Source organism: Aquila chrysaetos, unplaced genomic scaffold, assembly GCF_900496995.4.
Source record: "Aquila chrysaetos chrysaetos unplaced genomic scaffold, bAquChr1.4, whole genome shotgun sequence".
Lineage (NCBI taxonomy): Eukaryota > Metazoa > Chordata > Aves > Accipitriformes > Accipitridae > Aquila > Aquila chrysaetos.
The window spans coordinates 53,554-79,451 of record NW_024470383.1 but is presented as its reverse complement, the minus strand read 5'-3'; the positions used below and the strand labels follow the sequence as shown (position 1 = coordinate 79,451).

Below are 25,898 nucleotides of genomic sequence, written 5' to 3'. Positions count from 1 at the left end.
CCTCCAGCCCCATCTGCCCCCCCCCAAACCGCCCCTCAGCCTCTCTCTGCTGCCCCTATCTGGCCCCCCCCAGCCCCTCAACTGCCCCCACAGGCCCTATCTGCCCCCCGCAAAGGCCCTGAACTGCCCCCTCAGGCATTCTCTACTCTCCCCAGCCCTTATCTGCCCTCCTCAACTGCCCCCTCAGGCGCTATCTACCCCCCCCAAAGTGCCCCCTTGGCCCCTATTTGCCCCTTCAGGCCCTTTATGTCCCCCCAAACTGCCCCCCCCCCCGCCCCTATCTGCCCCCGCAAGTCGCCCCTCCAGGCTGGTTACCCAGCGCATGCGCGCTGTCGTCCCCCCGCCGTACGGCGGAAGTGCGCCCTCACAGGGGGACCGCATTGTACGGCGGACCCATCGGAAGTGCTCCCGCCACCGACCGGAAGTGGGGGTGGGGGCGGCGGTAAACGCTGCACCGGGGCGGCGGCGGCGAGAGCGGCCCGGCCCGGCCCTTCCCGGTGCTCCCCCCCCCCCCCCCCCCCCCCTCCTCCCTCAGCGGGGCCTCGGCGGCGGCCGGGACCCCCCCCCAACCCGCCCCGGGGCACCGCACCGCCCGGCTGGAACCATGGCGGAGGCGGCGGACAGCGGCGGCTGCGGAACCGCCACCGTCATCGAGACCGGCGCCGCCGAGCCGGTGAGGGCCGGAGGCGGGGGGGGGGGCGCCTATAGGTAGCAGGCGGGGGTTATAGATATCGGGGGGGGGGGGGCTATAAATACCTGGGAGGGGTCTATAGATACTGAGGGGGGGGTTATAGGTACTGGGGGCGGGCCTGTAGATACTGGGGAGGGGTTATAGGTATTGGGGGGGGGGGGCTATAAATACCTGAGAGGGGTCTATAGATCTCAGGAGGGGCTTGTAGATACCGAGGGGAGGGGTCTATAGATACCAGAAGGGGCTTATAGATACTGAGGGGGGGGGGTATAGGTACTGGGGGCAGGCCTATAGATTCTGGGGAGGGGTTATAGGTCCTGGGGGGGGGGGGGGGCTATAAATAGCTGAGAGGGGGTCTATAGATCTCAGAAGGGGCTTATAGATAGTTGGGGGGGGCTATAGATACTGGGGAGGGGTTATAGATACTGGGGGGGGGCTATAAATACCTAGGAGGGGTCTATAGGTACCAGAAGGGTCTTACAGATACTGAGGGGGGGCTGTAGATACCGGGGAGGGGGCTACAGATACTGGGGTTGGACCTATTGATACTGAGGAGGGGTTACAGGTACTGGGGGGGGGGGCTATAAATACCTGAGAGGGGTCTATAGATCTCAGGATGGGCTTATATATACCGAGGGGGGGCTATAAATACCCAGGGGGGTTGTCTATACGTACCAAGGGGGACTATGGATATGGAGGAGGACCTATAGATACTGAAGGGGGGTTGTAAATACCCAGGGGGGGGGCTGTAAATGCCTGGGAGGGGGCTATAGGTACCAGGGGGGGAATCTGTACCTACCATGGGGTGGCTATAGATATGGGGGGTGGGGACTATAGACACCCAGGGGGGTATAAATCCTGCTGGGGGGGGTAAACAGCTGGGAGAGGGGGGTATAAACTGGGGGGTGGGCTATAAATCTTGGGGGGGTGTGACATGGAGACAGCATCAGGGGATGTGACCAGGGCTGGGGGAGACATGGTGTTTCGGGGCACAACTGGGGCTGTTGGGGACACGAAGGGTGTCAGGGGACATGAGCGGGGCTGTAGTGGGGACGGTGTCGGGGACGGGGACAGTGTCAGGGGACATGACCGGGGCTGTAGTGGGGACGGTGTCGGGGACGGGGACAGTGTCAGGGGACATGACCGGGGCTGTAGTGGGGACGGGGACAGTGTCAGGGGACATGACCGGGGCTGTAGTGGGGACGGTGTCGGGGACGGGGACAGTGTCAGGGGACATGACCGGGGCTGTAGTGGGGACGGGGACAGTGTCAGGGGACATGACCGGGGCTGTAGTGGGACAGCACTGGGGACAGGAGCAGTGTCAGAGAGGACAGCCAGGCTGGATGTGGGATGGTGTTGGGGACAGGGACATTGCCAGGGGACACAACGGGGGCAGTCGCATTACAGGGACGGGGACGGTGTCAGGGGACATGACCAGGGCTATTTGGGGACAGTGTCAGAGCCCACAGGAGGGGTCAGGGGGGGTGTCCTTGCCCGCAGTGTCACCGCACCGGTGACACCCCTTTCCCCACGCCCCGTCCGCCCCCGCCAGGAGAACCGCAGCCTGACCCTGAAGCTGCGCAAGCGGAAGCCGGACAAGAAAGTCGAGTGGTCGAGTGACACCGTCGACAACGAGCACCTTGGCCGCCGCTCCTCCAAGTGTGAGTGGCGCTGGGGACAGCCCTGTCCCCTCCCGTGGATGCCTGGGTCCCCCTGGGGACACCTGTGTCCCCTGACACCCCCCCTGTCCCGTTCCCCCCCCCCCCCCCCCAGGCTGCTGTATCTATGAGAAGCCGCGGGCGTTTGGGGAGAGCTCGACAGAGAGCGAGGAGGAAGAGGAGGAGGAAGAGGAAGCGGCGGTGGCGACGACGAGAGGGGGGGACGAAGGCTGCGGTCACCTCCACTGCGTCCGGGGACATAAACGGGGGCGGGGGCGGCGGGGGGGGGGCTGGGGGGGGGCCTACCGGGGGCCACGGGGGGGCCCCAAGCGCTGCCCCCCGGGCCCCCTGCCCCTATGGAGCACTGAGGAATCCCCTATGGATGCTCCTGCCCCCCCCACAGACACACACCCCCCCCCCCCCCCAACTGACCTGTGTCCCCCCTCCAGGACCCCTGACCCCAAATATTGACTCTGGGCTTGACCCCCACCCCAAAAATCACCCCCCCATCACCTTGGGGATTGCCCCGCCCACCCAAATCAATGCCTGAGCCCCCCCAAATCAATGCCTGAACCCCCCCAGTTGATGGCTGATGCCCTGCCCCAGCTCTTGAGGACCCTCCCTCCCCAAAATATCAATGCCTGCTCCCCCCCCCAAAACACCATCTCCTGGTCCCCCCATCCTGCCTCACCCCCCACCCCACACACACCCAGTGTTTGGGGGGGCCATTTTGGGGTGCCCCCCTCCCAAAATCATGCCCCGCCCCCCCCCCCCCCGCACTCCATGGCACCTGTGGGCATTAAAGGTGGCACCGCTGCGACCGCTGCCGTGGCGCTCGTGGTGGGGGGGGAGATGGCGTTTATTGGGGAGGCATCAGCGAAGAGGAGGAGGGGGGGCAGCTTTTGGGGGGCTCCCCCCCTCCCCCGGGTGGCTCCTTGGGGGATGGGGGGCGTGGGGGGGGTGCGGCGTCGGCTCGAAGCTGGGCCCCCAGGCTGTGGGGAGAAGAGGGGGGGTTAGTGGTGGGGGATGTCACCGAAAAGGGGGGGGACGACAAAAGGCACCAAATACACCCCGGGGGGGGGGGCAGGGGAAGTGTCCCCAGGGGGGGAAGTTGCCACCAGACTGGGGTGTGTCCCCAAGGGAAGGACAAGGTGCCACCAAAACAAGCGTCATCACCCAAAAATGTCACCCAGCCGGATCGGGCCCCACCCGGCACGTGAGCCCGGGACGCCTGGGTGCCCCCCCCCCCCCCCCCAGCCGGGGCGGTGTCGAGGTCACCTGGGGTGTGGTGACAACCCGGGCGGGGGGGGGGGGGGGGGGGGGGATGAGACAGGGACACGGGACTCAGGCATCCGGGCACGTGAGGGATGGGACACGGGGTCACGGCCGGATGCTTGGATCCCCCAGCACCCCTTAACGCCCCCCCCCCAGCACCCCCAAATAGCTGGGTGCCCCCCGGGTGCCCCCACCACCCGTGGGACCCCCCCCCACCGCAGATGCCTGGGTTTCCCCCTTGGCACCCAAAGTCCCCCAGCCCCACCAGTTCCACCCCCCCCCAGCACCCCAAAATCCCTCCCAGATGCCTGAGTGTCCCCCCCAGCACCCCTGGGCCATGTTCTGTCCACCCCCCACCTTCCAGCCCCCCAAGACCCCCCTCAGCCCCCCCAAACACCTGGGTGTCATCCCCCCCAAATACCCCAGTTTCCCACACCAGCACCCCTGCGTTCCCCCCCCAAGTCCCCCCCAGACACTTGGGTCCCTCAAATCTCCCCACTTTGCCCCCCAGACACCTGGGTCCCCCAAATCCCCACAGTTCCCCCCAAATTCCCCCTCAGCCCCACAAGTCTCCCCAGACACCTAGATTCCCCCCCAAATTCCCCCTGGATGTCTGGGTCCCCCAAGTGCCCCCTGATGCCTGGGTCCCCCAAGTCTCCCTGGATGCATGGGTCTCCCCAAATCCCCCCAATTTGCCCCCCAAACACCTGGGTCCTCCAAGTCTTCCCTGGATGCTTGGGTCCCCCAAGTTCCCCCAGTTCCTCCTCAAGTCCCCCCCAGACACCTGGATTCCCCCAAATCCCCCCTGGATGCCTGTGTCCCCCAAGTCCCCCCATGACACCTGGGTCTCCCCAAATTCCCCCAAATCCCCCCTGGACGCCTGGGTCCCCCAAGTCCCCCCAGACATCTGGATTACCCCAAATCGCCCCTGGGCACCTGGGTCCCCCAAGTCCCCCTGGGTCTCCCCAAAGCCCCCCCAAATACCTGGGTCCCCCCCCGGACCCCGCCGGCTTCCTTCTCCCTTTACCTGCAGCGCTGCGGCCGGCGAGGGGGGCCGGGATTTCCCCGAACCAAACGTTGGGCGATGCGACTCTCCACGGCCAAAGCCACGGGGGTACGGAGACGGCGAGGGGAGCAGGGCAGGCAGCACCGCGGGCAGGAGAAGGCGGCGACGGGTTCCCCGGGACGGGCAACGGGCAGGCAGCGACGGCAGCAGCTATGGTTACAGGCAAAAAGGACGGGGTCCCGTAGCGGTTGCCCGCAGGTCGGGCATGAGGTTTCTCGCGCCAGTCGGGCCAGCGGGCCCCGTTCCGGTGGCCCCGAGGGCGCCATGGCGTGTGGGAGGCGTGTGCGAGGCGTGTGAGAGGCGTGCGAGAGGCGTGCGGGACGGCCCAGGTGTGGGCGACGGCGGGGCGGGGATGTGGGGAGGGAGATGGAAATAACAGGGGTGGGGAGGGAGACAGGGACGTGGAGGACGTGGGGACACAGGTGGCCGTGGGGGACAGCGAGGGACATGGATGGACACGGGGACGCACAGACATGGATGATGGGGGGGACAGGGAAGGACACGGGGACACACGGACAGAGGGACATGGATTGACATGGGGACACACAGAGGGACAAATATGGGGATGTCGAGGGACGTGGGGACATGGAGGGACATCAACACTGATGGACATGGAGGGGGACACAGAGGGACAAATGTGGGACATGGATGGACATGGGGACGCACAGACATGGATGATGGGGGGACAGGGAAGGACATGGGGACACACGGAGGAACACGGGGACGTGGATGGTGTGGGGACATGGAGGGACACAGATGTGGGGACACGATGGACCTGGGGACATATGGACAGAGGGACATGGATTGACGTGGGGACACAGGGACAAATATGGGGATGTGGAGGGACATGGAAGGACGTGGGGACGCAGAGGGGCACAGATGTGGGGACATGGAGAGACATAGATGGACAGAGGGACACTGATGGACATGGAGGGGGACACAGAGGGACAGATGTGGAATATGGATGACGGGGACAGACAGAGGGACACAGGGATGTGGATGGTGTGGGGACATGGAGGGACATGGGGACGGGGAGGGACACAGATGTGGAGACACGATGGACCTGGGGACACAGAGGGACATAAAGGGACATGGAGGGACAGACATGGGGACACAGAGAGACATGGAGGGACGTGGGGACACACAGAGGGACAAATATAGGGATGTGAAGGGATACGTGGAGGGACAGAGGGACATGGGGAGACGCAGAGGGGCACAGACATGGGGACGTGGAGGGACACAGAGGGACACTGAGGGACAGACAGGGGACACAGATGGACACAGGGACAGAGATGGACATAGGGACAGGTGGAGACCCATGGACTGACATGGGGACACGTGGAGCGACACGGACACAGGGACGTACACGGGGCCAGGGACACAGAGGGGACACAGCCCTGCCACACGCCTGCGCCTACCACCACACGCCTCCAGCGGTGCCGCAGAACCGGATCCGGCCAGTGCCGGCAATCCAGACCCCCCTGATGATGCCGGTAAGCTGGGCCGCTGCGGTGCCGTGGAGCTTGATGGCAAGGAGCAGGAGCCCGGCGGCGCCGGAGAACCGAATCCCAGTGGTGCCGGAGCACCAGATCCTGGCGGTGCTCGATGTCCAAGAACCAATTCCCGGTGGTGCCGGATTGCCAGACCCTGGCAATGCTGGATGTTGGAAAGCCAAATCCCAGTGGTGCCAGATGTCAGAGAGCCAAATCCCGGTGGTGCCAGATGTCAGAGAGCCAAACCCCGGTGGTGCCGGAGCACCGGATCCCGGTGTTGCCAGGCATCGGAGAGCCAAACCCCTGCAGTGCCGGATATCGGACAGCCAAACCTTGTCTATGCCGGAGCGCTGGATCCTGGCAGCACATCAGAGCACGAAACCCCGGCAGTGCCAGAGTACCGGATCCCGGCGCTGCCAGACACCATCAAGCCAAACCCCGCCAGCGCCGCTCTCCCCCTCACTCCCAATCCGTAGGCGAACGGATAACGAGAGGTGCCGCGTTTTTCCTGCCGGCACGGATCCCGGGATAAAACAGTGGCCAAATCTTTTCGGTGAAAGTATCGGTGAAGGTGTAAATGTGGGAGCGATCAGTGACGTTATAAAAAGCCACTTTTCCAGCTTCGTAGTCCACAAAGACGCCCACCCGCTTGGGTTTCACCCGCACCGTCAGTGGGGTGAAAGGGGTGGTGGTAGCCGCGTACTTATCGCCGTTCCAGAGCCGTACCCGCCAATATCCCGTCTCCGGTAACGGCGTTAATTCCCCTTTCCGACTCACCGAATCCTTACAAACGCCGAGAGCCCAATGGGTTTTATCGCCAACTTCTACCTCCCAGTAATGACGACCAGAGGTAAAACCTTGCGCCGCCAAAACGCAGGGGTAGATGGTGAAACGTCGCGGGGTATCAGGTAAATCCCGAGGTCGAACTTCCACAAAACGAACGCTTTTCCGATCTTCCGATAAAACCAGGTTGGGATGTGCTGTGTCAGGATCCAGCGTCACCTCGCCTGGATGGCAACACCAAGATGGGGGGGGGATTTAGGGGGTGGGGAGCACAGTGAAGTGGGGGGGGTCCCGGCCACGGCACGATGGGAGGTTTCCTCACCGATGAGGCGCCGGGTGATTTTCCGGAGGGTGAAGTATTGCCGGGGGAAACTGCAGAAATTTTTCTCCAGCTCAATGGGGACGGAAACTGGTTCTTCTACCGGTGCCGCCGCTGCCTCGCACCTGCCAGCAGCCCCGGGGGAGGTGGGACACACCGGCTGATGCACCCCCAAATCCCGCTTTTCTGCCCCAGAATGGAGCCCGGAGAGCGGCCCGGATCACCTGCGCAGTTCTTACCTGGCCAGGGTGTCCTTGATGTCCTGAAATGGGGGGGAAGCAGGAAAATGGGGGGAAAGGAGGAAAAAAGGGAGGTTAGGTGTGCTAGATCCCCCCTCAAAGTCGGTCTCCAGGGCAGAATCGGTCCCAACCATGGGGATCCCAGCCCTGATCGCAGTTGCCAGCACCAATCCCGGCCCCCGGTGGTGATCCCAGCCCAGATCCAATCCCCAACATGGATTCTCTCCCCAGGGATCCTGCCCCCAAAAGCAATCCTATCTCTGGGTGTGATCCCATCCCTAAAACCAATCCCTTTTCTGATGATCCTGCCTCCAAGAATCAAACCTGTCCCTGGTGATCCCGTCCCCAAACCCAATCCTGTCTGCAGTGACCCTGTCCCCATTCCTGGGACACCAATCCCATTCCTGGGGATCCTGTCCCCAGAACTAATGCCATCCCCAAAACCAATCCCTGGCGATCCCATTCCCAAAACCAGTCCCATCCCTGTGGTTGATCCTGTCCCCAGAATCGATCCTGCCCCCAGCAGCTATCCTGTCTCCAAAATCAATCCCATACCTGCTGATCCCATCCCCAAAACCAATCCCATCCCCGGGGATCCTGTCTCCCAAACCAGCCCTGTCCCCCAGGGTGATCCCATCCCCAAAACTGATCCTATTCCCAGGGCCGATCCCTTCTCCAAACCCAATCCCATCCCCAGGGATGCCATCCCCAGCGACAAGCCCGTTCTGGGCCATCCCATCCCTGCTGCTGATCCCATCACCGGTAGTGATCCACCTGCTGCTGATCCCAATCCCGCCCTACCTTGAGCATCTCGGGACCTGACTGCAGACATTTCTCCTCCAGTTCAGCCACGAGGGCGGCCAGGACCCGGCGCTGCTCGCCGAGCCGAGCCAGGTTGGCCTGAAGCCGCTGCAGGATCTCACGCTCTTCCTCCTCCAGCCGCCGCAGCAGCAGCCGCTCCTCCTCCTCCAGCAGCTGATGAAGCTCCTCGAACTCCTGGGTGATGCGTTCCCGCCGCAGAGCCACCTTCCTCTGCCGGGATGGGATGGGAAAAGACACTGGTGAGGGCTGGGAGCTGCTGGGATCTGCCTGGCATCCCCCAGAACCATCAACCTGCCTTCAGCTCGCTCGGTTTCTTCTCCTCCCGTGCTCGGCAGCCAGCAACTGCCTCCAGCTTCCGCTCCAGCGGCTCCAGGCAACGCTGCAGCTTCTCCTGCCAGGGTGGGGAGAGAAGAGGGTGGGCAACAGGATGGGACCCCCCTGCCTGGAATCCTTCCTCCGGCCCCGAATCGCTTCCTCTGCCGGGGCTGAGCCCCGCTGTGAGGGGCTGGAGATGAGGATGGGGATGAGCCAGGGCCCAGTTCCGTCCCTGGATGGTCTTGGGGAAGAATTTGGGGCTGAAAACGGAGACAGAGAAGAGCTGCTGCACAAATTCCTCTGTAAATGGCTTCAGGGAAAGGGTTTGGGACTGAAAACGGAGAAGGGGATGAGCCACAGAGAAATTCCCTCTGCAAACAGCCTTGGGGAGAGGGTTTGGGGCTAAATCCCATCACCAGGGGTTGGGAAAGGGGACGAGCCACGGCCAAAAACCCTCCCTGGATGGTTTTGGGGAAGAACTAGGGGCTAAAAACAGAGATGGGGATGAGTTGCTGCTCAGACTCCTCTGCAAACAGCCTTGGGGAGAGGGTTTGGGGCTGAATCCCCTCTTCAGGGGCTGGAAAAGGAGATGGGCGTGAGCTGCTGCCCACAACCTCTGCATTAACAGCCTCAGGGAGAGGGTTTGGGGCTGAGTCTCCTCTTCATGGGCTGGAAATGGAGACGGGGACAAGCCAGGACCAAATTCCCTCCACAAACTGCCTCGGGGAAAGGGTTTGGAGCTAAAAACGGAGATAGGGACAAGATGTCATCCAAATCCCCTCCATAATCATCCTCAGGGAGAGAGTTTGGGGCTAAATCCACACCCCGGGCTGGAGACAGAGACGAGCCACAGCCAAAACCCCTCCCACAGATGGTCTCGGGGAAGAATTTGGGGCTGAAAATGGAGATGGAGACTAATCACAGCTGAAACCCCTCCACAAACAGACCCGAGGCCAAATTTGGGGCCAAAACCAAGATTTGGGGACGCTCCCCACCTTCACCCCACGAAGGTTTCGGTCTCCCCCCCCGTCCCCCCACCTTATACTCAAGAGCTGCGTCATCGAGAGGGACAAGGGCGTGGGCACGATGGGCGTGGGAGATCTCGCAGAGCAGGCAAACGGGGGCTTGATCATCGCGACAGAATCGAGCCAAAGCTTGGCCGTGAGCTTGACAGCGACTCTCCTCCCTGGCTTTCCGTTTGGCACCGCGAAGCTGCCGGGCGGCTTCTACCATGTTGCCGAGTTGCCGGTTGGGTCGAAGGGCGCGATGACGAGAGGTTTTACGGCAGACGGGGCAGGGGAAATCCCGCACCAGCTCGGCCCACCAGCGAGTGATGCAGCGACGGCAGAAATTGTGACCGCATTCGATGATGACAGGATCTTGTAGGTATTCCAGGCAAACCGAGCAGCTTGCTTCCACCTGCAGCGTCTCCAGGGGGTCGGCACCCGACATGGTGGCACTGCTGTGGCCCCCCGCCGCTGCCAAAATTTGGGGGGGACGACGGCTGGGCTCAGACAAGGAGGTTTTGGGAAGGGACAGTGGGACGGGGAGGGTTTGAAGAGGTTTTGTGGGGGGAAAAGAGCTTAAATCCGTTAAGAGGATGAGGTGGTTTCAGTAAGAACGTGATGGCGAGGTGCAGCGATGGGGGTTCGAAGCACTTTTGGGGAGAAAACAGCTCAATTTGGTCAAAACAACAAAGTGGGTTTGAACTGAAGTGATACTGAGGTGACGGCATGGATTCAAAGCGGTTTTGGGGAGAAAATGGCTCAATTCCGTCCAGGTGACGATGTCATTTTGGTGCAAAGCAATCCCAAGGTGACAGTAGGAGTTCAAAGGTTTTGGGGAGAAAACAGCTCAAATCTGTCAAGACAATGACATGAGTTTAGTAGGACATGATGCCCAGGTGATGGCTAGGGTTCGAAGTGGTTTTGGGGTGAAAACAGCTCAATTCTGCCAAGGAGATGATGTCGTTTTGGCACGAAGTGACGCTGAGGTGCCGGGGCAAGCCTGAAGCAGTTTTGGGGGTGAAAGCAGCTCAATTCCATCAAAGCGATGCCGTCATTTTGGCAGGAAGCAATGCTGAGGCGATGGTGTGGGTTTGAAGCAGTTTTGGGTGTGAAAGCAGCTCAATTCCATCAAAGCGATGCCGTCATTTTGGCAGGAAGCAATGCTGAGGCGATGGTGTGGGTTTGAAGCAGTTTTGGGGGTGAAAGCAGCTCAATTCCGTCAAAGCGATGCCGTCATTTTGGCGGGAAGCGATGCCAGGGTGCCGAGGCGGTTTCCCACTGCTTTTTTTGGGGGGGGAAACCAGCTGAATTCAGTTAAAACAACATGCTGCTGGTGGCAGGAGAGGCTGCCACGGTGACAGGGAGACCCTATAGAGGAGCATGCACCTATAGCACAAACAACCCACAGAGGAGCCTCTATAGGCAGCTCCCCGTACAGGAGAAGCTCTGGGAGAGGCCCTATAGAGCAGTTGCTATAGGGTAAGACCCTATAGGGGACTCCCTGTCCGGGGTGGGGGGGCCTCTAGAGAGAAATCACCAAAGGAAGAGGCTCTCTAAGGGATTCCCTGCAGTGATGGGGTCCCTATAGGGGTGCCCCTATAGAAAAGGAGCCCTGAAGCGGATGTCCTTTAGGGAAGAGCAGTACCTGGGTTCCTATAGGGGATTCCCTATGGAAAAGGGGACGCGTAGGGGGCACCCCACCCTATAGGAAGGGACCCTATAGGGGAGGCCTTGTCGCGGGGGGGGGGAAGCTGTTCCGGGTCACTACAGGGGTCCCTGTAGGGGACATCCCTCAGGGAGGGGCCGTGCCGCGGTCCCTATAGCGGGGTTCCTATGGGAAGGGCTCTATAGGGGACATCCTATAGGGAAGGGCCGTGCCGGGGTCCCCAGAGAGGGGGTCCCGGCTACCCCCGCCCCCCACTCACCGCCGCTCAGCCGCCGCGCCGGGCCCAGCGCCGGAAGTGACGGCTTATCGCAGGGCCGGAAGTGGCGTCCCGCGCTGGTAACCCCCTCCCGCCCCTACTTGGTAGAGCCGGACGGGGCGGTTCCGGCCCCCCCTCCCCGACGCGGCTACCGGCCAATGAGGAACGTCGGTCCCGCCCAGCCGGTGGGGGCGCGGCCAATCGGGAACGCGATGGCGGCGCCGGTGCGGGACCGCGAGGCGCTGCAGCGGCTCAACTTCCTCTTCCAGGTGGGGCGGGGGGTGTATAGGGGTCCGGGGGGGGCCCTGGGGGGGTTATGGGGGGCTACAGGGGTCCGGGGGAGGCCCTTGGGGGTGGTATGGGGGGGGGCTATAGGGGGCCGGGGGGACCCTGGGAAGGGTTATGGGGGGCTATAGGGGTCCGGGGGAGGGCCCTGGGAGGGGTTATGGGGGGGCCTGGGGGGAGGTTACAGGGGTCCAGGGGGGGACTATGGGGGCCCTGAGGGTCCAGGGGGGACCTGGGAGGTGCTATGGGGGTCTTGGGGGCTCAGGATGGGGGGGATGTAGGGGATTGGATGGGGAAGGAGAGGGGCACAGAGGTCTGGAGGAACATAATGGGGCTGGGGGGGGGACAGACACAGGAGGGGTGGTGGGGGGTCTGCAGCCGTGTCCCCCTCTCCCAGGCCGCGCACTGGGTGCTCCCCCACAGCCCGGCCCTCGCCCGCTTCTACTGCAGCACCCAGCGAGGGGCCGCCCGCCGCCTCGTCCTGCGCATGTGAGCTAGAGGGCGGGGGGGGGGGGGGTGTCCCAGGGGGTCCTGACCCCCACACACACTTTGTGTTGTGTCCCCTGTCCCCCCCCCCCAGGGCCCCCTCGGTGAAGCGGGCTGTGTGCCGCCGCTGCTGCTCCCTGCTGCTGCCCGGGGCTGGGGGTTACCTGCGCCTGCGAGGTGGGTCATGGTGGGGGGGGGGGGGGGGACACCCTGGGGGTGTGGGGGGGGCTGAGCCAGACACTTGGGTCCCTCCCGCAGGTCGGGGGCAGCCCCGGAGGGTGCTGCGATGCCGGTGCTGCGGCCGCTGTCGGCGTTACCTCTGCCAGCAGGAGCTCCGCCCCCCCGGCCAGGCCACGCCCACCAGTCAGTGAAGGGGAGGGGCCTGGGGAAAGGAGGCGGGGTCTGGGGAGAAGAGACTTGTGCTAAGAAGGGGAGGGGCTAGCCCTGTTAGAGCCAATCTAGGGGGTGGGGCTAAGGGCTGGGGGTGGAGCCAACTCCAGGGGTGGAGGTGGAGCCAAGTCTAGACAGTGGGGTAGCTTAACCCCAGCCAGGCTAATTTGGAAAATGAAGTTAATTAGGCAGGGCTATTATCAGGGGTAGGGCTAAATACAAATAATGGGAGAGGGGGTGGGATTAAGGAAGGGGGGGGGGCTATCAGGGTAGTGCTGTGACATCACTTCTGCAGGGCCCGCCCCAGACCACAGCCCAGCATAAGCCCTACCCGACAACAGCATGGAGATGTGACTTCTGATTGGTCCCTGCAGAAGCTGCTTCTAACCAATCAAAAAAAAAAAAAAGACCACCAGCTGCAGAAATAAACCTCCCTTTATTCTATATATGGTATTAGTGTAACAATATGGGGCTGGACCTCCCCTTGGCTCCACCCCCAAGGGACAGAGCTAACACTCATCCTCTCCCAGCAGAGCAAAAGGATTGGGGGCGGTGCTGGCAGGGGGCGTGGCCTCCCCAGGCTCCACCTCCTCACCACTCTCACCCTCCTCCTCCTCCTCCTCCGAGGTCGACCCTTCCCCAGGGGGGCCAGAGCCCCGGATGCCCGGGTCCTCTTGCTCCTGCAGTGCCGCCAGCGCTGCCGTCTCGGGGTGCTGCTCCCATAAATCTGGGGGGGGGGGGGGGGCATAGTAAAGGGACCCAGACATCTGGGAACCTCCCCCCCAACCCCAAGGTCAGGCTAAGATCCCACCCCCAGAAAGGATCCAGACCCCCTGGGGGGCAGAAGGGGGGATGGGGATGGTGGGAGGGGGGGCTCACCCTTCTGGGCAGCGTAGCCAGGGGGGCGCAGGCAGAGGCGGAGTCGCCCCTCAGCCGCCAAGCGTAGGATGCTATTGGCCGCCCGGTAGACGTCGTTGCGAGCCGCTTTTGCTGTCTTGTATCCTCGTTTCTCCGCCCACGCTAGAAGGAAAAAAACAAACAAACAAAAATATCCAACAACCCCCACGCAAAAAAGCTTAATAATAATAAAAAAGCCCTTTTTGAGTGAATTTGCCCAGAAAATGACATACCTTCGCAGATGTCCCAAGCAGTCCAGCCGGCGGCAGCACTGGGCGGCCGCAGCTGGAGGAGAGGCGGCAGCGGGATGCGGGAGGCCAGATAGCCCACGGCCGAGTAAGGCTCCTGCAGCTGCGAGATGGGGTAGACGCCTGCCAGCACCTGAGGCAGGGGTACACACACAGATGGAGGCGGCTCAGCAGAGACGGGGGGGGGTGTCTCTGTGAGGGGGGGACAGGGAGGGGACCAGGACTCACCTGGAGAGCCGGCGGGGCGCGGGAGGGGAAAACGAGGCCAGGACAGTCGCAGAGGCGGACGCGGGGGGTGAGGAAATGGGTCTGGAAGTAGCGGGTACGGCCCGGGGCGCGGGAGACGCTGACGGCGCTTCGCCCCACCAGCGCGTTCAGCACCGACGACTTGCCAGCATTCGGCAGGCCTGACAGGGAGGGGGGGGAGGCTCGGGACACGCCCCCTCCTGGGAGCCACGCCCTCCCCCCGGCCACACCCCCACAACAGGACACACCCCCACCCTAATCCCTCACCAGTCCATTTCTCTCTACCTGGAATGGGCAGAGACACCCCCATAAGCCCCACCCCATGGGGCAAGCCCCACCCCATGGGGCAGGCCCCACCCCCTTTTGCCACATGGCCACCCCCCCTTATCAGCCCCACCCCTCACCAGGGTCCACACCCCCACCCAGCATAAGCCCACCTATGCCAAGCCCCGCCCCGTCGCGAAGCCCCGCCCCGTCGCGAAGCCCCGCCCCGTCGCGAAGCCCCGCCCCTCACCGACACAGCCCAGGGTGAGGACGCCATGGCGGTAACGCTCCCATTGCCGGGGGGCCACCATGACACCGTCACCGTCACCATCATCCGCCTCTCCGCTGTCCCCCGCTTCTTCCTGCTGCTCTTCCTCCTCTTCTTCCTCCCCCCGCGCTGCCGCCTCCTCCGCCCGGTCCAGCCGCGCTCGCCAGCTGCTCAGATCCACTGCAAAGCCGTGGTGGGTGATGATGGGGGAGAGGGGCACCCAGGGGATGCTGGGACACCCCCCCCCAGCACCCAAGGGTGTCCCCACAGCTCTACCCACCCCCCCCCAGTCACCCCTTGGGACACCCACCCCATCATGAAGCGACTGAAGGGACACCACGGTCCACCCCACCCAGAAAGCGGATGGGAGACCCCACCTTATACGTCCTCCCCGGCCCCAGCACTCCCGGGTGCCCCCCTTCCCCGCTCACCTTCTCCCCCCACGATGCTCTCGCAGGCCTCCAGAAGCTGCCGGGGTCCCACAGCCCGGCTCCAACCGCCCCCCCGCTTCTGCCGCCGTTGCAGCCCTGGGGGAAAAACAAGGGTGGGTGGGTGGTGGTGGGGAGGGATTCAGGACACTTGGGTGTCCCCCCCCCGCGTCAACGCCCCACCCTTCCCGGGTCCCTACCAGGCACTGGGTTCCGTCGGGGAGCGGAGGTGAAGGGGACGACGCGGGCGGCGGGGAAACGACGGCGTAAGAGGTGGCTCCAGGCAGTGGCCACGGCGGGGGAGGTCAGGTCCACTTTGTTGAGGATGAGGATCAGGCCCTTCCCCAATTCCCGCGTCACGTGGGTGGCCAACGCCGGCGGCACGTTCAGCGCCTGGCGGGGGGGACAGACGACACCAATGACAGAGTAGGGGGTGGGGGAGGGCTCAGCAGCACCCCAAATGCCTGGATCCCACCCCAGACACCTGGATCCCTCCTTCACTCACCGGGTGCCTGGCATCGGTGATGAGGAGGATGATGTCAGACATTTCCAGCACCCGCCAGAGCTGTCGCCATGTCTGGGAAGGGACACAGTGACCCCCTTTGTCCCCTAAACCCCCCCCAACCCCCGCCCGGTCACGTCCCCTCTCACCTCCAGATTGTGCTCAAAGGGAGCCACGTCCCCACCATCATCGTCACCGTCGGTGCCCCCCTCCTCGGCCCCCCCGGGGCGCTGGCCCTCCCGGAGAGCTCGGAGGAAGGTGCCGAAAGCCGCTTCTTCCCTCACCCGCAGCTCGTCCGGGCTCATGGCGAAACTCCAGGGCGGCCGACGTGGGAAATCCAGCCCTGGCACCCAGCAGCCTGGATCCCACCAGCCCCAGGACCCCCCTCGGCGGGTTATTTGGCCCCCCCCCAGGCCATTTACCCCTCCCAGGCACCACATCCCCCACCCCCCATACCTAATTGCCCCCGCTCAGGCCCCCCTTGACCATTATTAACCCCACCCCAAGCCATTTTACCCCTAGATGATTAATTACACCCTCTCCCAGGGCAATTCCCCCTCCCCTAGTTGTTAGTTACAGCCCCCAGCACTTAATTGCTCCCCCTCCAAGCTGCTTACCCCCCCTTCTTTGCTTACTTGCCCCCCCCCCCCCCCCCCCCCAGTGTATTTGTCCCCCTTCCCCCGCGGTATCTGCCCCTCACCAGGGCCGTAGATGGTGTCGGTGTCCAGCTCAAGGGCGGTCTCGGGCAGCAGCTCCAGCAGCTCCTCCTGGGCCCGGCGCCGGCGTCGCGCCAAGGCCTCGGCCCGCGGCCCCCCCCAGCTGCAGCCGGAACCTGCCAGATACCCGCAGCCTCACATAGACGCCCAGATCCCCTCACTCACCCACCCGGGTTCCCTCGAACCGCACACCAAACCCGCCCTCTCCCTTCCATCCTTCCCGGTTACCTGCCGGGATCATGGCGGCGGGGAGGGGGAACCGGATCTCCCGTTTCAACTGGGACCGCGTCGTTTCCCCGCTCCCGGCTCCCGCTACGGCTGCCTGGGCCGGAGTCCGGCCCTGTCGGGGCATCTACGGACAAAGAAAACGGGGGTCAGGGGCCAGCCGGCCGCCGCGGTTCTCCCTCGGCCCGGTCCCCGCTCACCGCCCCGCTTCCGTTCGCGCCGGTCGCGGAGCTGCTGCTTCTTCCGCTTCGCGCTGAACGGCCGCTTGCGGGGCATGACGGGAGATCACGTGACGGGGCGGGGCCGGCCGCGACCAATAGGAAGGGTGGAAGGCGGGGGGAGAGGGGAGGAGGAGGAGCCAATGGGAGGGAAGAGCGCCTCAGAAAGGGGGAGGGACGAATCGGCGGGAGAGCCAACGGCGGGAAACATCACCTCGCGGGGAAGGACGAACCAGCGGAAGCCAATGGGAGAAAAAGTTACGCCAGAAAGGGGCGGGACGAACCCGTGAGAGCCAATGGGAGGAAGAATCACCCCTGAGGGGGAGGGACGAACCCTCCCGACCCGATTAGGGAGTCAGTGGGCGGGACCCGAGAGCCAGCGAACCAATCCCTAGCGGAAACGACTCGGGACGGTGCCGTGGAGGACCGGAAGCGGAGACTCTACCGGGTCGACGCTCTAGCCGAGTGTCTGTGGCTGCGCAGGCGCAGTAAGAAGCGCCCGGCCATGCCGAAGGGAGCGCGCCCGGCGGCCGCCAAGCAGGAGGAATGGCGGGGGGAGGGCGAGGGACAGGGTAAGGCCGGACCCCGGCGTCCCTCCGGACGGGGGGGGGCGGGAGGCAGGACACCTGGGTACCGGGGGGAGGTAGGGAGGCGGGCGGGCCGGGGGGAGGCAGGGGAAGGGGGGGGTCTGGGTCCCCTGAAGGGATAGTGAGGCCTATTGGGGGGGGGGCTGGGACAGCTGGATGTCTAGGTTCCTTTTTTGGGGGAGAATTATCCCTTTTGGGGGGGATCTAACCTCTTTGGGGGGGAACTAACTCTTTGGAAGGGGAATTAACCCTTTCGGGGGGGGAATTATGCCTTTAGGGGGATGAACTAACCCTTTGGAAGGGGGATTATCCTTTTGGGGGGGCATTAACCCTTTTGGGGGGGATTAATGCTTTTGGGAGGGTCTTGGGTGCGTCGGTGGGGTGGTAAAGCAGATGGGAGGGAGGGGGAGCGCTGGGACACTTGGGGCCCGTATCCCATTGCGGGGGGATGGGACAGGTGGGTCCCTTGGGGTGGGGGTGGCTCCAGACACCTGGGTCCCTCAGGGCAGCGTGGGGTGGGTGGGGCAGGGCGTGGCCAGACGCTTGGATCCCCGACACCACCACCCCCCCCCCCCCCCCCCCCCGTCCCTTCCCCGCCCAGACCAACCAGTGAAGAAGGGCAAGAAGGACCGGCGAGGCAAGAAATCGGTGAGCGCTTCACCCCTGACCCCTGACCCCTGACCCTAACCTTGCGACCCCTGACCTTTGCCCTTTGCCCCCAGTTTTTCGAGGAGCTGGCAGAGGAGGAGAAACCGGCGCCTGCTGAGACCCCCACCCCCCCGGAGAAGGAGGCGCCGGCCCAACAGGTTCGTTAGGGCTGCGCTAATGAGGGGGGGAGACCATTGAGGCAAAGGGGGTGGGGCTAGAGGAGGGGGTGGGGCTAGAGGGGGTGGGGCTGGGGGGATGCTGGGGAAGCTGGGACTTAGAATTAATGAATGGGGTAATGACAGGGGTAATTAAAGAGGGGATTAACGAGTTGTCGTCCCCCCCAGGCCTCCCGGCGGAAGCGAGACCGGCGGAAAGAGCGGCGGCGGCCGGGGGCGGAGCCTGAGCCCGAGGAGGTGGAGCTTAGCCGGCGCCTGCAGGAACTGGCAGCTGCTGGCAGCGAGGATGAGGAGGAGGAAGGTGAGTCCCGTGATGGGGGGGCCGTTCCTTTATCACCCCCCACCCAGGAGTAGCGAGTCCGCCCGGACTAGAGCGTCCCCACCAGGAAGTGCTGGGCTGGGTCCGCTCTAGGCCGTGGCTGATCTGCAGCTCTATGGTCCCTCCCTAACCCTGTCGTCGTTCCCCCCCCCCCGTGTCTCCCCCACAGCACCAGCCCCAAGGAAAGGGGGGAGGAGGAGGAAGGTGAGCACATAGCGGGGGGCGGTCCCTAAAATAGGGGAAGGGCCCCCAAAAATAAGAGGGGGGGGAAATTTGAGGGGAGGGACACCCCAAAATTGGGGAGAAATGGGAAAATGGGGAAGGGGGAGCAAGGGAAAGCAGCCAAAATTTGAGGGCGGGGGGGTAAAACTGGGACCCCCTGAAATTTGGGGGGGGAGGAAGGAAATATTTTGGGGTCCCCAGTCCCCATCCCCCTGCATCCCCCTCCCAGGGCGGCAATGTCTTCGCGGCACTAAGCCAGGAACAGAGCGAGGAGGAAGAGGAGGAGGAGAGGAAGGGTGAAAGCTCGCGGCCCAGCAAAGGCAAAAGCAACAAGGTAGGGGCAACCGGCTGCCTGGGTCCGCTGAGGGAGGGTGGGGGCACCCCAAAAACTGGGTCCTGTGTTGGGGGAGGGGCCCGGATGCCTGGGTCCCCCCTTTCTGACGGTTCGGGGCAGGAGGAAGAAGAGGGTGAGAAAAAGAAGAAGAGTCGCAAGAACGAGAAGACCAAGGGGAAGCGGCAGGTAAAGGAGCGGTTTGGGGGAGGGGGCACCCTGGGGTGGGAGTCCCCACACTTTGAGGTCTCACCCCGCTTTTCCCCCTGCTCAGGGAAAAGCCCCCAGCGAGGATGAGGCCGAAGGCTCCGATGAGGATGCACGGCCCAAAAGCGGGAAGGTAAAGCGGGGGGCAGGCAGGGCAAACCCTCTTTAGTGGGGGATCCCCCCCCCAGTGCATCTGTGTGTCCCCCCCCCCAGCCACAGAACAAGTTCGCGGCTCTGCGTGACGATGAGGAGGAGGAGGAAGAAGACGAGGCCGAAGAACCCGTGAAGGGCGACGAGCCCGTGAGTTCCTTTGGGGTGAGGGGGAAAGGGTGGGGGAGCCACCCGGATGCCTGAGGCTGACTGGGGGGCTCGGGGTGGGGGGGTGTCCCCTGTCACAGCACGAGGAGGAGGAGGAGGAGGAGGCCGGGAGGAAGGCCGAGCCCGACGCCCGCGTCAGCAAGAAGGAGAAAAAGAAAATGAAGAAGCAGGTAAGGGTGGGGGGGCGGAGCCTGGTCCTAAATGGGCGTGGCTTGGTGATGGGGGTGTGGCTTGGCACTGACCCCGCCCCTTTCTTTCCCCCTTTCTCCCCCCTACCCCCAAGATGGAGTATGAGCGACAGGTCGCTACCATAAAGGCAGCGGCGGCAGCGGGCGAGAACGACTTCTCGGTGTCGCAGGCCGAGCTCTCCTCGCGGCAGGCCATGCTGGAAAACGCTTCTGACATCAAGGTGGCCCCAAAAAAACCCCCCTGGGGACCCCCAGAACTCCCCGGGACCCCCCCAAATCACCCCAAAAGCCCCCCTAAAGTCTGCCCAGGTAGTACCTACCTCTCCCCCTCCATCCTCGTGAGGTGGTATCACCCCTGTCCCCCCCTGTATTACAGAGATAGTATCTTCCATTCCCCAGTGGGTTGCCCCATTGTGGTGGGAAATGGAGGGACTGGATTATACCATTATAATGGAAAATGGGGAAACTGGGATAAACCACTGTACTGCGAAAGGAGAGGGGAACTGGGCTATGCTATTACATGGGGAAATAGGGAGAATGGGTCATACCATTATACTGGGAAATAGGGAAACTGGGACAAGCCACTGTACTGGGAAAGGAAGGGGAACTGGGCCATGCTATTACACAGGGAAATGGGGGGACTGGATCATACCATTACACTGGGGAAAGGGGGGGTTGGATCGGAGGGGCTATGGGGGGGTCAGGGGGCTGCCCCATTATCCCGGGGGGCTTTCCTGACCCCCCCGACTCCCCGTCACAGCTGGAGAAGTTCAGCATCTCGGCCCACGGGAAGGAGCTCTACGTCAACGCCGACCTCTACATCGTGGCCGGGCGCCGCTACGGCCTCGTCGGACCCAACGGGTGGGTGCCCCTCACCCTTGGGTGGCGGGGGGGGCTGTGGGGAGCGAGGGGGAATCATCACAAACACACACACCCCCCCCCCCAGCAGTGTTTAACCCCTCCTTTGCCGGCAGGAAAGGGAAGACGACGTTGCTGAAGCACATCGCGAACCGGGCGCTGAGCATCCCCCCCAACATCGACGTGCTGCTTTGCGAACAAGGTGCGCTCGGGGCTCTGAGGGGGGGTGGTCTCCTGGATCCCTAGGTCCCCCCAAAACACCCGAGTTCCCCCCAAAACCCCTGAGACTCCCCCCAAAAACCCCTTCCCTGTCCCCCAGAGGTGGTGGCAGACGACACACCGGCGGTGCAGGCAGTTCTGCGCGCCGACACCAAACGACTCCGGCTGCTGGAAGAGGAGAAACGACTACAGGCGATGCTGGAAGGGGGCGACGACGCGGCCGCCGAGCGCCTGGAGAAGGTACAGGGACACTTGGGGACATCGGGGAACCACTGAGGACTCCCTAAATTTACACCCATCCCCTCGTAGGTGTACGAGGAGCTGCGGGCTATCGGGGCAGCCGCTGCGGAGGCCAAAGCGCGGCGTATCCTGGCTGGTCTTGGCTTCAATCCCGAAATGCAGAACAGAGCTACCAGGAAATTCTCCGGTGGGTGGCGGATGAGGGTGTCGCTGGCCCGGTAAGTGGCAGGGGAGGGGACATGGGGGGGGGGTGACAGGCGTCACCGGGACCCACTGGTGACACCAGTGTCATCTCAGGGCCTTGTTTATGGAGCCGACGTTGTTGATGTTGGATGAACCCACCAACCACCTCGACCTCAACGCCGTCATCTGGCTCAACAAGTGGGGATGGGGGGGGACAAGGAGGGGGGGGACAAGGGACAAGAAGGGGTTCCCAGGGGTGGGGGGGACATGGGACCCTGAGAGGGGGTGGCCCCAAGGGGGGGTTGTCACTAAAGTGTGTTGTCCCCGAGGCGGGGGTATCCCCAGGGTGGGGATGTCCCCAAGGTGGGGTGACACCGTGATGGGGTGTCCCCAAGGTGGGATGTCCCCATGGTTGGGTGTTCCTGTGGCAGGGTGTCCCTAGGGTGGGGGTGTCCCCAAGGTTGTGGTGTCCCCAAGATGGGTTTGTCCCCAGGGTGGGGTGTCCCCAGGGTGGGGTGTCCCCAGAGGGAGTTTGTCCTCCATGATCTGAGCTGTCTCCAAGACAGGATAGTGTCCCCAAAGCAGGGTGTCATGCCAGGTTTTTCTCTGAGATGTGATTCCCCTGTGGAGGGGGGGTTGTCCCCACGTTCCCTCAACGTCCCCCCCGCTGATGTCCCCATGCCGTGTTCCCCCCCCCCAGCTACCTGCAGACCTGGAAGAAGACGCTGCTGGTGGTGTCCCACGACCAGGGTTTCCTCGATGACGTCTGCACTGACATCATCCACCTCGACGCTCAACGCCTTTTCTATTACCGGGGCAACTACAGTGCGTGGACGGCGAACAAATTAGGGGGGGGCTGGGGCAATTAGTGGGGGTTATTTGCCCCGCCCCGATGTCCCGCTCCGTTGTCCCTTGCAGTGACGTTCAAGAAGATGTACCAGCAGAAGCAGAAGGAGCTGCTCAAGCAGTTTGAGAAGCAGGAGAAGAAGCTCCGTGACCTCAAGGCTGGTGGCAAGTCCACCAAGCAGGCGGTAAGCGAGTGGGGGATCTCTCTGGGATCCACTCCCTTGGGATCCACTCCCTTGAGATCCACTCCCCGCCCCCCCCTCGATCACCGTTTGCCCCCGACATCTCTCAGTTCCATTCTGTCTGCCCCCAGATCCTCGTCCTGGGGACCCCCATCCCTCCAGGGATCCCTCTGCTTCACAACAGGGATCCCCGCTGCGGGTGGGATCCGCTGCGGGGATCTAGAGGGATCTGGGGGCCGAATTGGTGCGGGGGGGTAGTTAGCAGGGTTGTTATCCCACGGGATTCCCTACGGTTGGATCCTGCCACGCAGCCCAGCTCCCTAGAAAAGATCTGGTGATGGGTGGGGGGGGGTTCAGTGGATCCCTGAGTGAATCCCCCCACCTCACGCCCCCCCAGGAGAAGCAGACGAAGGAAGCGTTGACGCGGAAGCAGCAGAAGTGCCGGCGACGGACGGCGGCAGAGGAGGCGGCCGAAGCTCCGGAGTTGCTGAAGCGACCCCGGGAATACACCGTCCGCTTCACCTTCCCCAACCCGCCCCCGCTCAGCCCCCCCATCCTCGGCCTCCACGGTACCCCGGGGGATTTGGGGGGCTGTTGGGAGGCGTTATGGGGCAATTAGGGGGACTTGGGGTGCTGGGAGGGGGGAGGGGACAGTGGGGGGGTCAGAGGGTATTTGGGGGGTGTCTGGGGCCTCCCCCCAGCTCAGCTCCACCCCATCCGCAGGAGTCGATTTCGGCTACGAGGGGCAGGAGCTGCTCTTCCGCAACCTCGACTTCGGCATCGACATGGAGTCGCGGGGTGAGACCCTACGTAAACACCGCAGATGGGGTGTGGGACCTTACAATAAGGTGTGGGGGGGGGTCCCGGGAGACCCTACAATAACACAGGGTACCGGGGGCTCCCCCTTCCTTCTCTCTCCTGTCCCCCCCCAGTTTGCATCGTGGGTCCCAACGGCGTGGGGAAGAGCACGCTGCTGCAGCTGCTGACCGGGCAGCTGACGCCGGTAGGGAGCTCCCCCCCGCAAAAAAAATGGGGGGTACACCCCCAAAAAGGGGGGATGTGTGTCTCAGTTTGGGGGGACTGCTCTGGTTTTTAGGGCTCCCCCCAGGGATTTGGGGAGTCCTCAGTGCAGGGAGATCCGATAATAACACCCCCCACACACCCTGTGAGGGGTTTGGGGTGTCCCTGGGGCTTCTGGGGGCTGGGGGGGGGGGGGGGGGGACTCCCTGGGGCTCGGGGGGGGTGTTGGATTTTGGGGTCTTGCCCCCCCCCCCCCCCCCAACACGTGTCTGTCTCTTGCAGATACGGGGGCAGATGCGCAGGAACCATCGGCTGGTGAGTGGGTGGGGCCTCTGAAATGGGCGTGGCTTCAAGATGGGGCGGGGCTTCAGAAGGGAGGGGGGCCCCTAGAGGTGGGGCTGCAAAGGAGGGGGTGGAGCTTGGAGTGGGGGCGGAGGATCAGGGTGGGGGTGTGGTCTCCTGCCCAAAGGAGTGGTGGGGGTGGAGCCTATAGGGAGGGGGCGTGGCCTCCCAGCAGGAGTAGGTGTGGGCTCACCCCTGCAGCAGCCTGTTCCATGCAGCAAAGCAGAAGGGGAAGGGGGGGAGGTTAATCCCAGGGGTGTGGCCGGTGGGCGTGGCCGGTGGGCGTGCCCTAACCCCGCCTCCTCTCCCCCAGAAAGTGGGTTTTTTCAACCAGCAAGCGGCCGAGCAGCTGCGGCTGGAGGAGACGGCGGCCGAGTACCTGCAGCGCAGCTTCAACCTCCCCCACCAGGACGCCCGCAAGTGCCTGGGCCGCTTCGGGCTGGAGGGACACGCCCACACCCTGCAGATCGCCAAGCTTTCTGGTGGGGGGGGCGTGGCCAGCACCCAAAAGGGGCGGGGACAGCGCCTGAGGGGGTGGAGTCAGGGGGGGTTGTCTTGTGGGGAAAGGGATGGGGCTGCTACTGGGGGGGCGGGGCTTGGGTGTAGGGGCAGGTGTGAGCCATGGGGTGGGTGGAGCCTCCTGATCCCAGGGGAGGGGCTTTGTCACGATTCAGAAAGGGGTGGGGCCTGATGGCAGGGGCGGGGCTAAGAGGTAGAACGCTGGGGAGGGGAAGGGCTGAGTGTTACTGGCAGGGCTCAGAGCCTATCAGGGAGTGGGGGGGTGGAGCCGTGTTGGGGGCGGGGCTACCCAGGGCTAAGCCCCACCCCTTTCCCACAGGAGGGCAGAAGGCCCGGGTGGTGTTTGCCGAGCTGGCCTGCCGTGAGCCCGACGTCCTCATCCTGGTGAGCGGGCGGGGCGGAGGGGCGGGGCTCCTGGACCCCTCCCCTCCCCAGGGTCCCTCACCCTCCCCTCCCCCGCCAGGATGAACCCACCAACAACCTGGACATCGAATCCATCGACGCTTTGGCCGACGCCATTAACGAATACCGGGGAGGTGAGGCGGGGCGGTGGGGGGAAAGCTGGGGCGGGGTGGGGGTGGCGTGATGTCATCACCACCTTGCCGTGACATCACCACCCCCCGCAGCCGTCATCGTGGTGAGCCACGACGCCCGCCTGATCACGGAGACGGGTTGTCAGCTGTGGGTGGTGGAGGAGCAGGGCCTCAGCCAGATCGACGGCGACTTCGACGACTACAAGCGGGAGGTGCTGGAGGCCCTGGGGGAGGTCGTCATCAACCGCCCCCGCGAGTGAGGGGACGCCGGGGGGCACCATCTGTGCCCCCTCCCCCTCCAGTAATAAAGAGGAGTGGTGCACCAATGACTGGAAAGCGCCTTGATTTGGGGCTGCTGGCAGTAGGTTTCAGAGTCAACGCCATCAGTAGGTTCCAGAGTGAATGCCATCGGTGGGCTCCCAAGTAAACACCATCAGCGGGTCCCAGAGCGAACGCGTAACAACAACCACCACACCCAGCGCTGAGATCAGCTGCTCCGGCTTTTTTTTCCACCAGTTTATTATTAATGTACAAAATATACAAAAGGGGGAGGGGCGGGCGCGGGGCCCCTCCCCCAGCCAAGTTTTCACAGAAAACAGCGTCCGGCGCAGCTCCCCAACCCCACCCCCCACCCCAAAAAAATCCCATCACCCCCCCAACCCCCCCCCCCCCCCCGGCGGCGCAGCCCCGGGCGGCGGCGTGTGTCGCACGTGTGTGTGCAAGTGCCCCGGGCGCAAGGGGGGGTGGGGTGGGGGTGGGGAAGAGGGGGTGGGGAAAGAGCTTTGGGACACACCCCCCCCCCCCAAATTAAGAGGGTGGGGTGGGTGGGGGGGTGTTTGGCCCCCGGAAGGGGCAATTGGGACCCCGGGGGGGTAATTACCCCCTGCCTGAGGCAGATTTTCACCCTGGAAGGGGTATTTACACCCCATAAGGGCTGGTTTACCCCAGCGGGGCTCTTAAAGCCCCGCTGGGGTATTTTAGCCCCCAAAAGGGGTAAATTTGGCCACACCAGGAATAATTACACCCTGAGGGGGGTACCGATACCCCGAGGGGGGGGTATTTACACCTGCATGGGGGTATTTACACCCTGGTGGGGGGGTATTTGGAACCTGGCAGCATTTTAACCCCCGGAGGGGAGGAAATTAGTGTGTTGGGGGGGTAGTTACACCCTTCTGAGGGGATATTTACGCCTCCGGG

At 63.7% G+C, this 25,898-nt stretch overlaps 5 protein-coding genes across 13 annotated transcripts; 3 read left to right on the top strand and 2 right to left on the bottom strand.

Annotated features, from left to right (window-relative positions):
* The first annotated feature begins 15 nt into the window (after positions 1-15).
* PPP1R11 (protein phosphatase 1 regulatory inhibitor subunit 11) lies at positions 16-3,169 on the top strand. Of its 2 annotated transcripts, none has more exons than XM_030006289.1 (4): positions 16-673; positions 2,244-2,352; positions 2,465-2,638; positions 2,688-3,169. In XM_030006289.1, the coding sequence occupies exons 1-4, from the start codon at positions 323-325 to the stop codon at positions 2,897-2,899; spliced, it is 846 nt and encodes a 281-aa protein (XP_029862149.1). In that variant the 5' UTR covers positions 16-322; the 3' UTR covers positions 2,900-3,169. The 2 variants fall into 2 exon arrangements, with proteins under 2 accessions (XP_029862149.1, XP_029862150.1); XM_030006290.1 differs by having other exon boundaries at positions 2,465-2,802; positions 2,858-3,169.
* On the bottom strand, positions 3,165-11,665 carry LOC115337869 (E3 ubiquitin-protein ligase TRIM39-like). 5 transcript variants are annotated; one of them, XM_030006283.2, is made up of 8 exons: positions 11,594-11,665; positions 9,700-10,949; positions 8,642-8,737; positions 8,326-8,556; positions 7,525-7,547; positions 7,289-7,410; positions 4,652-7,190; positions 3,165-3,341 (listed from the first exon to the last, which is right to left on the bottom strand). In XM_030006283.2, the coding sequence occupies exons 2-7, from the start codon at positions 10,111-10,113 to the stop codon at positions 6,643-6,645; spliced, it is 1,434 nt and encodes a 477-aa protein (XP_029862143.1). In that variant the 5' UTR covers positions 10,114-10,949; positions 11,594-11,665; the 3' UTR covers positions 3,165-3,341; positions 4,652-6,642. The 5 variants fall into 5 exon arrangements, with proteins under 5 accessions (XP_029862143.1, XP_029862144.1, XP_040977719.1 ...); XM_030006284.2 differs by having other exon boundaries at positions 9,700-10,521; positions 11,594-11,659; XM_041121785.1 differs by lacking the exons at positions 7,289-7,410; positions 7,525-7,547; positions 8,326-8,556; ... (1 more) ...; positions 9,700-10,949; positions 11,594-11,665 and having other exon boundaries at positions 4,652-5,285; positions 5,425-6,635.
* RPP21 (ribonuclease P/MRP subunit p21) lies at positions 11,635-13,195 on the top strand. The gene is made up of 5 exons (XM_030006305.2): positions 11,635-11,859; positions 12,273-12,364; positions 12,456-12,538; positions 12,620-12,724; positions 13,047-13,195. Exons 1-5 carry the CDS (start codon positions 11,749-11,751, stop codon positions 13,073-13,075), a joined length of 420 nt encoding a protein of 139 aa, XP_029862165.1. The 5' UTR covers positions 11,635-11,748; the 3' UTR covers positions 13,076-13,195.
* On the bottom strand, positions 13,169-16,872 carry GNL1 (G protein nucleolar 1 (putative)). The gene is given in 13 exon segments (XM_030006281.2): positions 13,169-13,478; positions 13,631-13,771; positions 13,882-14,029; positions 14,125-14,303; positions 14,657-14,854; positions 15,106-15,201; positions 15,303-15,495; positions 15,608-15,679; positions 15,754-15,947; positions 16,305-16,419; positions 16,421-16,436; positions 16,549-16,672; positions 16,746-16,872. Coding segments are annotated over 13 exon segments (1,770 nt in total). The 5' UTR covers positions 16,822-16,872; the 3' UTR covers positions 13,169-13,260.
* Positions 16,873-17,082: 210 nt separating this feature from the next.
* Positions 17,083-25,023, top strand: ABCF1 (ATP binding cassette subfamily F member 1). 4 transcript variants are annotated; one of them, XM_030006271.2, is made up of 26 exons: positions 17,083-17,335; positions 17,952-17,998; positions 18,073-18,156; positions 18,343-18,475; positions 18,663-18,697; positions 18,945-19,049; positions 19,170-19,235; positions 19,321-19,386; positions 19,467-19,553; positions 19,652-19,741; positions 19,855-19,980; positions 20,520-20,620; positions 20,734-20,819; positions 20,937-21,076; positions 21,146-21,294; positions 21,374-21,457; positions 21,960-22,084; positions 22,178-22,290; positions 22,685-22,856; positions 23,011-23,085; positions 23,220-23,290; positions 23,590-23,622; positions 23,963-24,131; positions 24,488-24,552; positions 24,632-24,704; positions 24,795-25,023. In XM_030006271.2, the coding sequence occupies exons 1-26, from the start codon at positions 17,269-17,271 to the stop codon at positions 24,959-24,961; spliced, it is 2,529 nt and encodes an 842-aa protein (XP_029862131.1). In that variant the 5' UTR covers positions 17,083-17,268; the 3' UTR covers positions 24,962-25,023. The 4 variants fall into 4 exon arrangements, with proteins under 4 accessions (XP_029862131.1, XP_029862132.1, XP_029862133.1 ...); XM_030006272.2 differs by having other exon boundaries at positions 17,177-17,335; positions 19,658-19,741; XM_041121777.1 differs by lacking the exons at positions 17,952-17,998; positions 18,663-18,697 and having other exon boundaries at positions 17,214-17,335.
* Positions 25,024-25,898: the final 875 nt, after the last annotated feature.

What these genes read in the sequence shown, in the direction of transcription:
- PPP1R11 (XM_030006289.1), top strand. Translation starts at nt 323, where the DNA reads ATGCGCGCTGTCGTCCCCCCGCCGTACGGCGGAAGTGCGCCCTCACAG. An exon ending in AGACCGGCGCCGCCGAGCCG is followed by an intron (nt 674 to 2,243) that starts GTGAGGGCCGGA and finishes CGCCCCCGCCAG; the next exon opens with GAGAACCGCAGCCTGACCCT. An exon ending in GCGGGGGCGGCGGGGGGGGG is followed by an intron (nt 2,639 to 2,687) that starts GCTGGGGGGGGG and finishes CAAGCGCTGCCC; the next exon opens with CCCGGGCCCCCTGCCCCTAT.
- LOC115337869 (XM_030006283.2), bottom strand. Translation starts at nt 10,113, where the DNA reads ATGTCGGGTGCCGACCCCCTGGAGACGCTGCAGGTGGAAGCAAGCTGC. An exon ending in CAGGTCCCGAGATGCTCAAG is followed by an intron (nt 7,548 to 8,325) that starts GTAGGGCGGGAT and finishes CCCCCATTTCAG; the next exon opens with GACATCAAGGACACCCTGGC. An exon ending in AATCACCCGGCGCCTCATCG is followed by an intron (nt 7,191 to 7,288) that starts GTGAGGAAACCT and finishes GTTGCCATCCAG; the next exon opens with GCGAGGTGACGCTGGATCCT.
- RPP21 (XM_030006305.2), top strand. Translation starts at nt 11,749, where the DNA reads ATGAGGAACGTCGGTCCCGCCCAGCCGGTGGGGGCGCGGCCAATCGGG. An exon ending in GGGTTACCTGCGCCTGCGAG is followed by an intron (nt 12,539 to 12,619) that starts GTGGGTCATGGT and finishes TCCCTCCCGCAG; the next exon opens with GTCGGGGGCAGCCCCGGAGG. An exon ending in CGGCCAGGCCACGCCCACCA is followed by an intron (nt 12,725 to 13,046) that starts GTCAGTGAAGGG and finishes TCACTTCTGCAG; the next exon opens with GGCCCGCCCCAGACCACAGC.
- ABCF1 (XM_030006271.2), top strand. Translation starts at nt 17,269, where the DNA reads ATGCCGAAGGGAGCGCGCCCGGCGGCCGCCAAGCAGGAGGAATGGCGG. An exon ending in GCAAAGGCAAAAGCAACAAG is followed by an intron (nt 19,050 to 19,169) that starts GTAGGGGCAACC and finishes GGTTCGGGGCAG; the next exon opens with GAGGAAGAAGAGGGTGAGAA. An exon ending in AGCCCGACGTCCTCATCCTG is followed by an intron (nt 24,553 to 24,631) that starts GTGAGCGGGCGG and finishes CTCCCCCGCCAG; the next exon opens with GATGAACCCACCAACAACCT.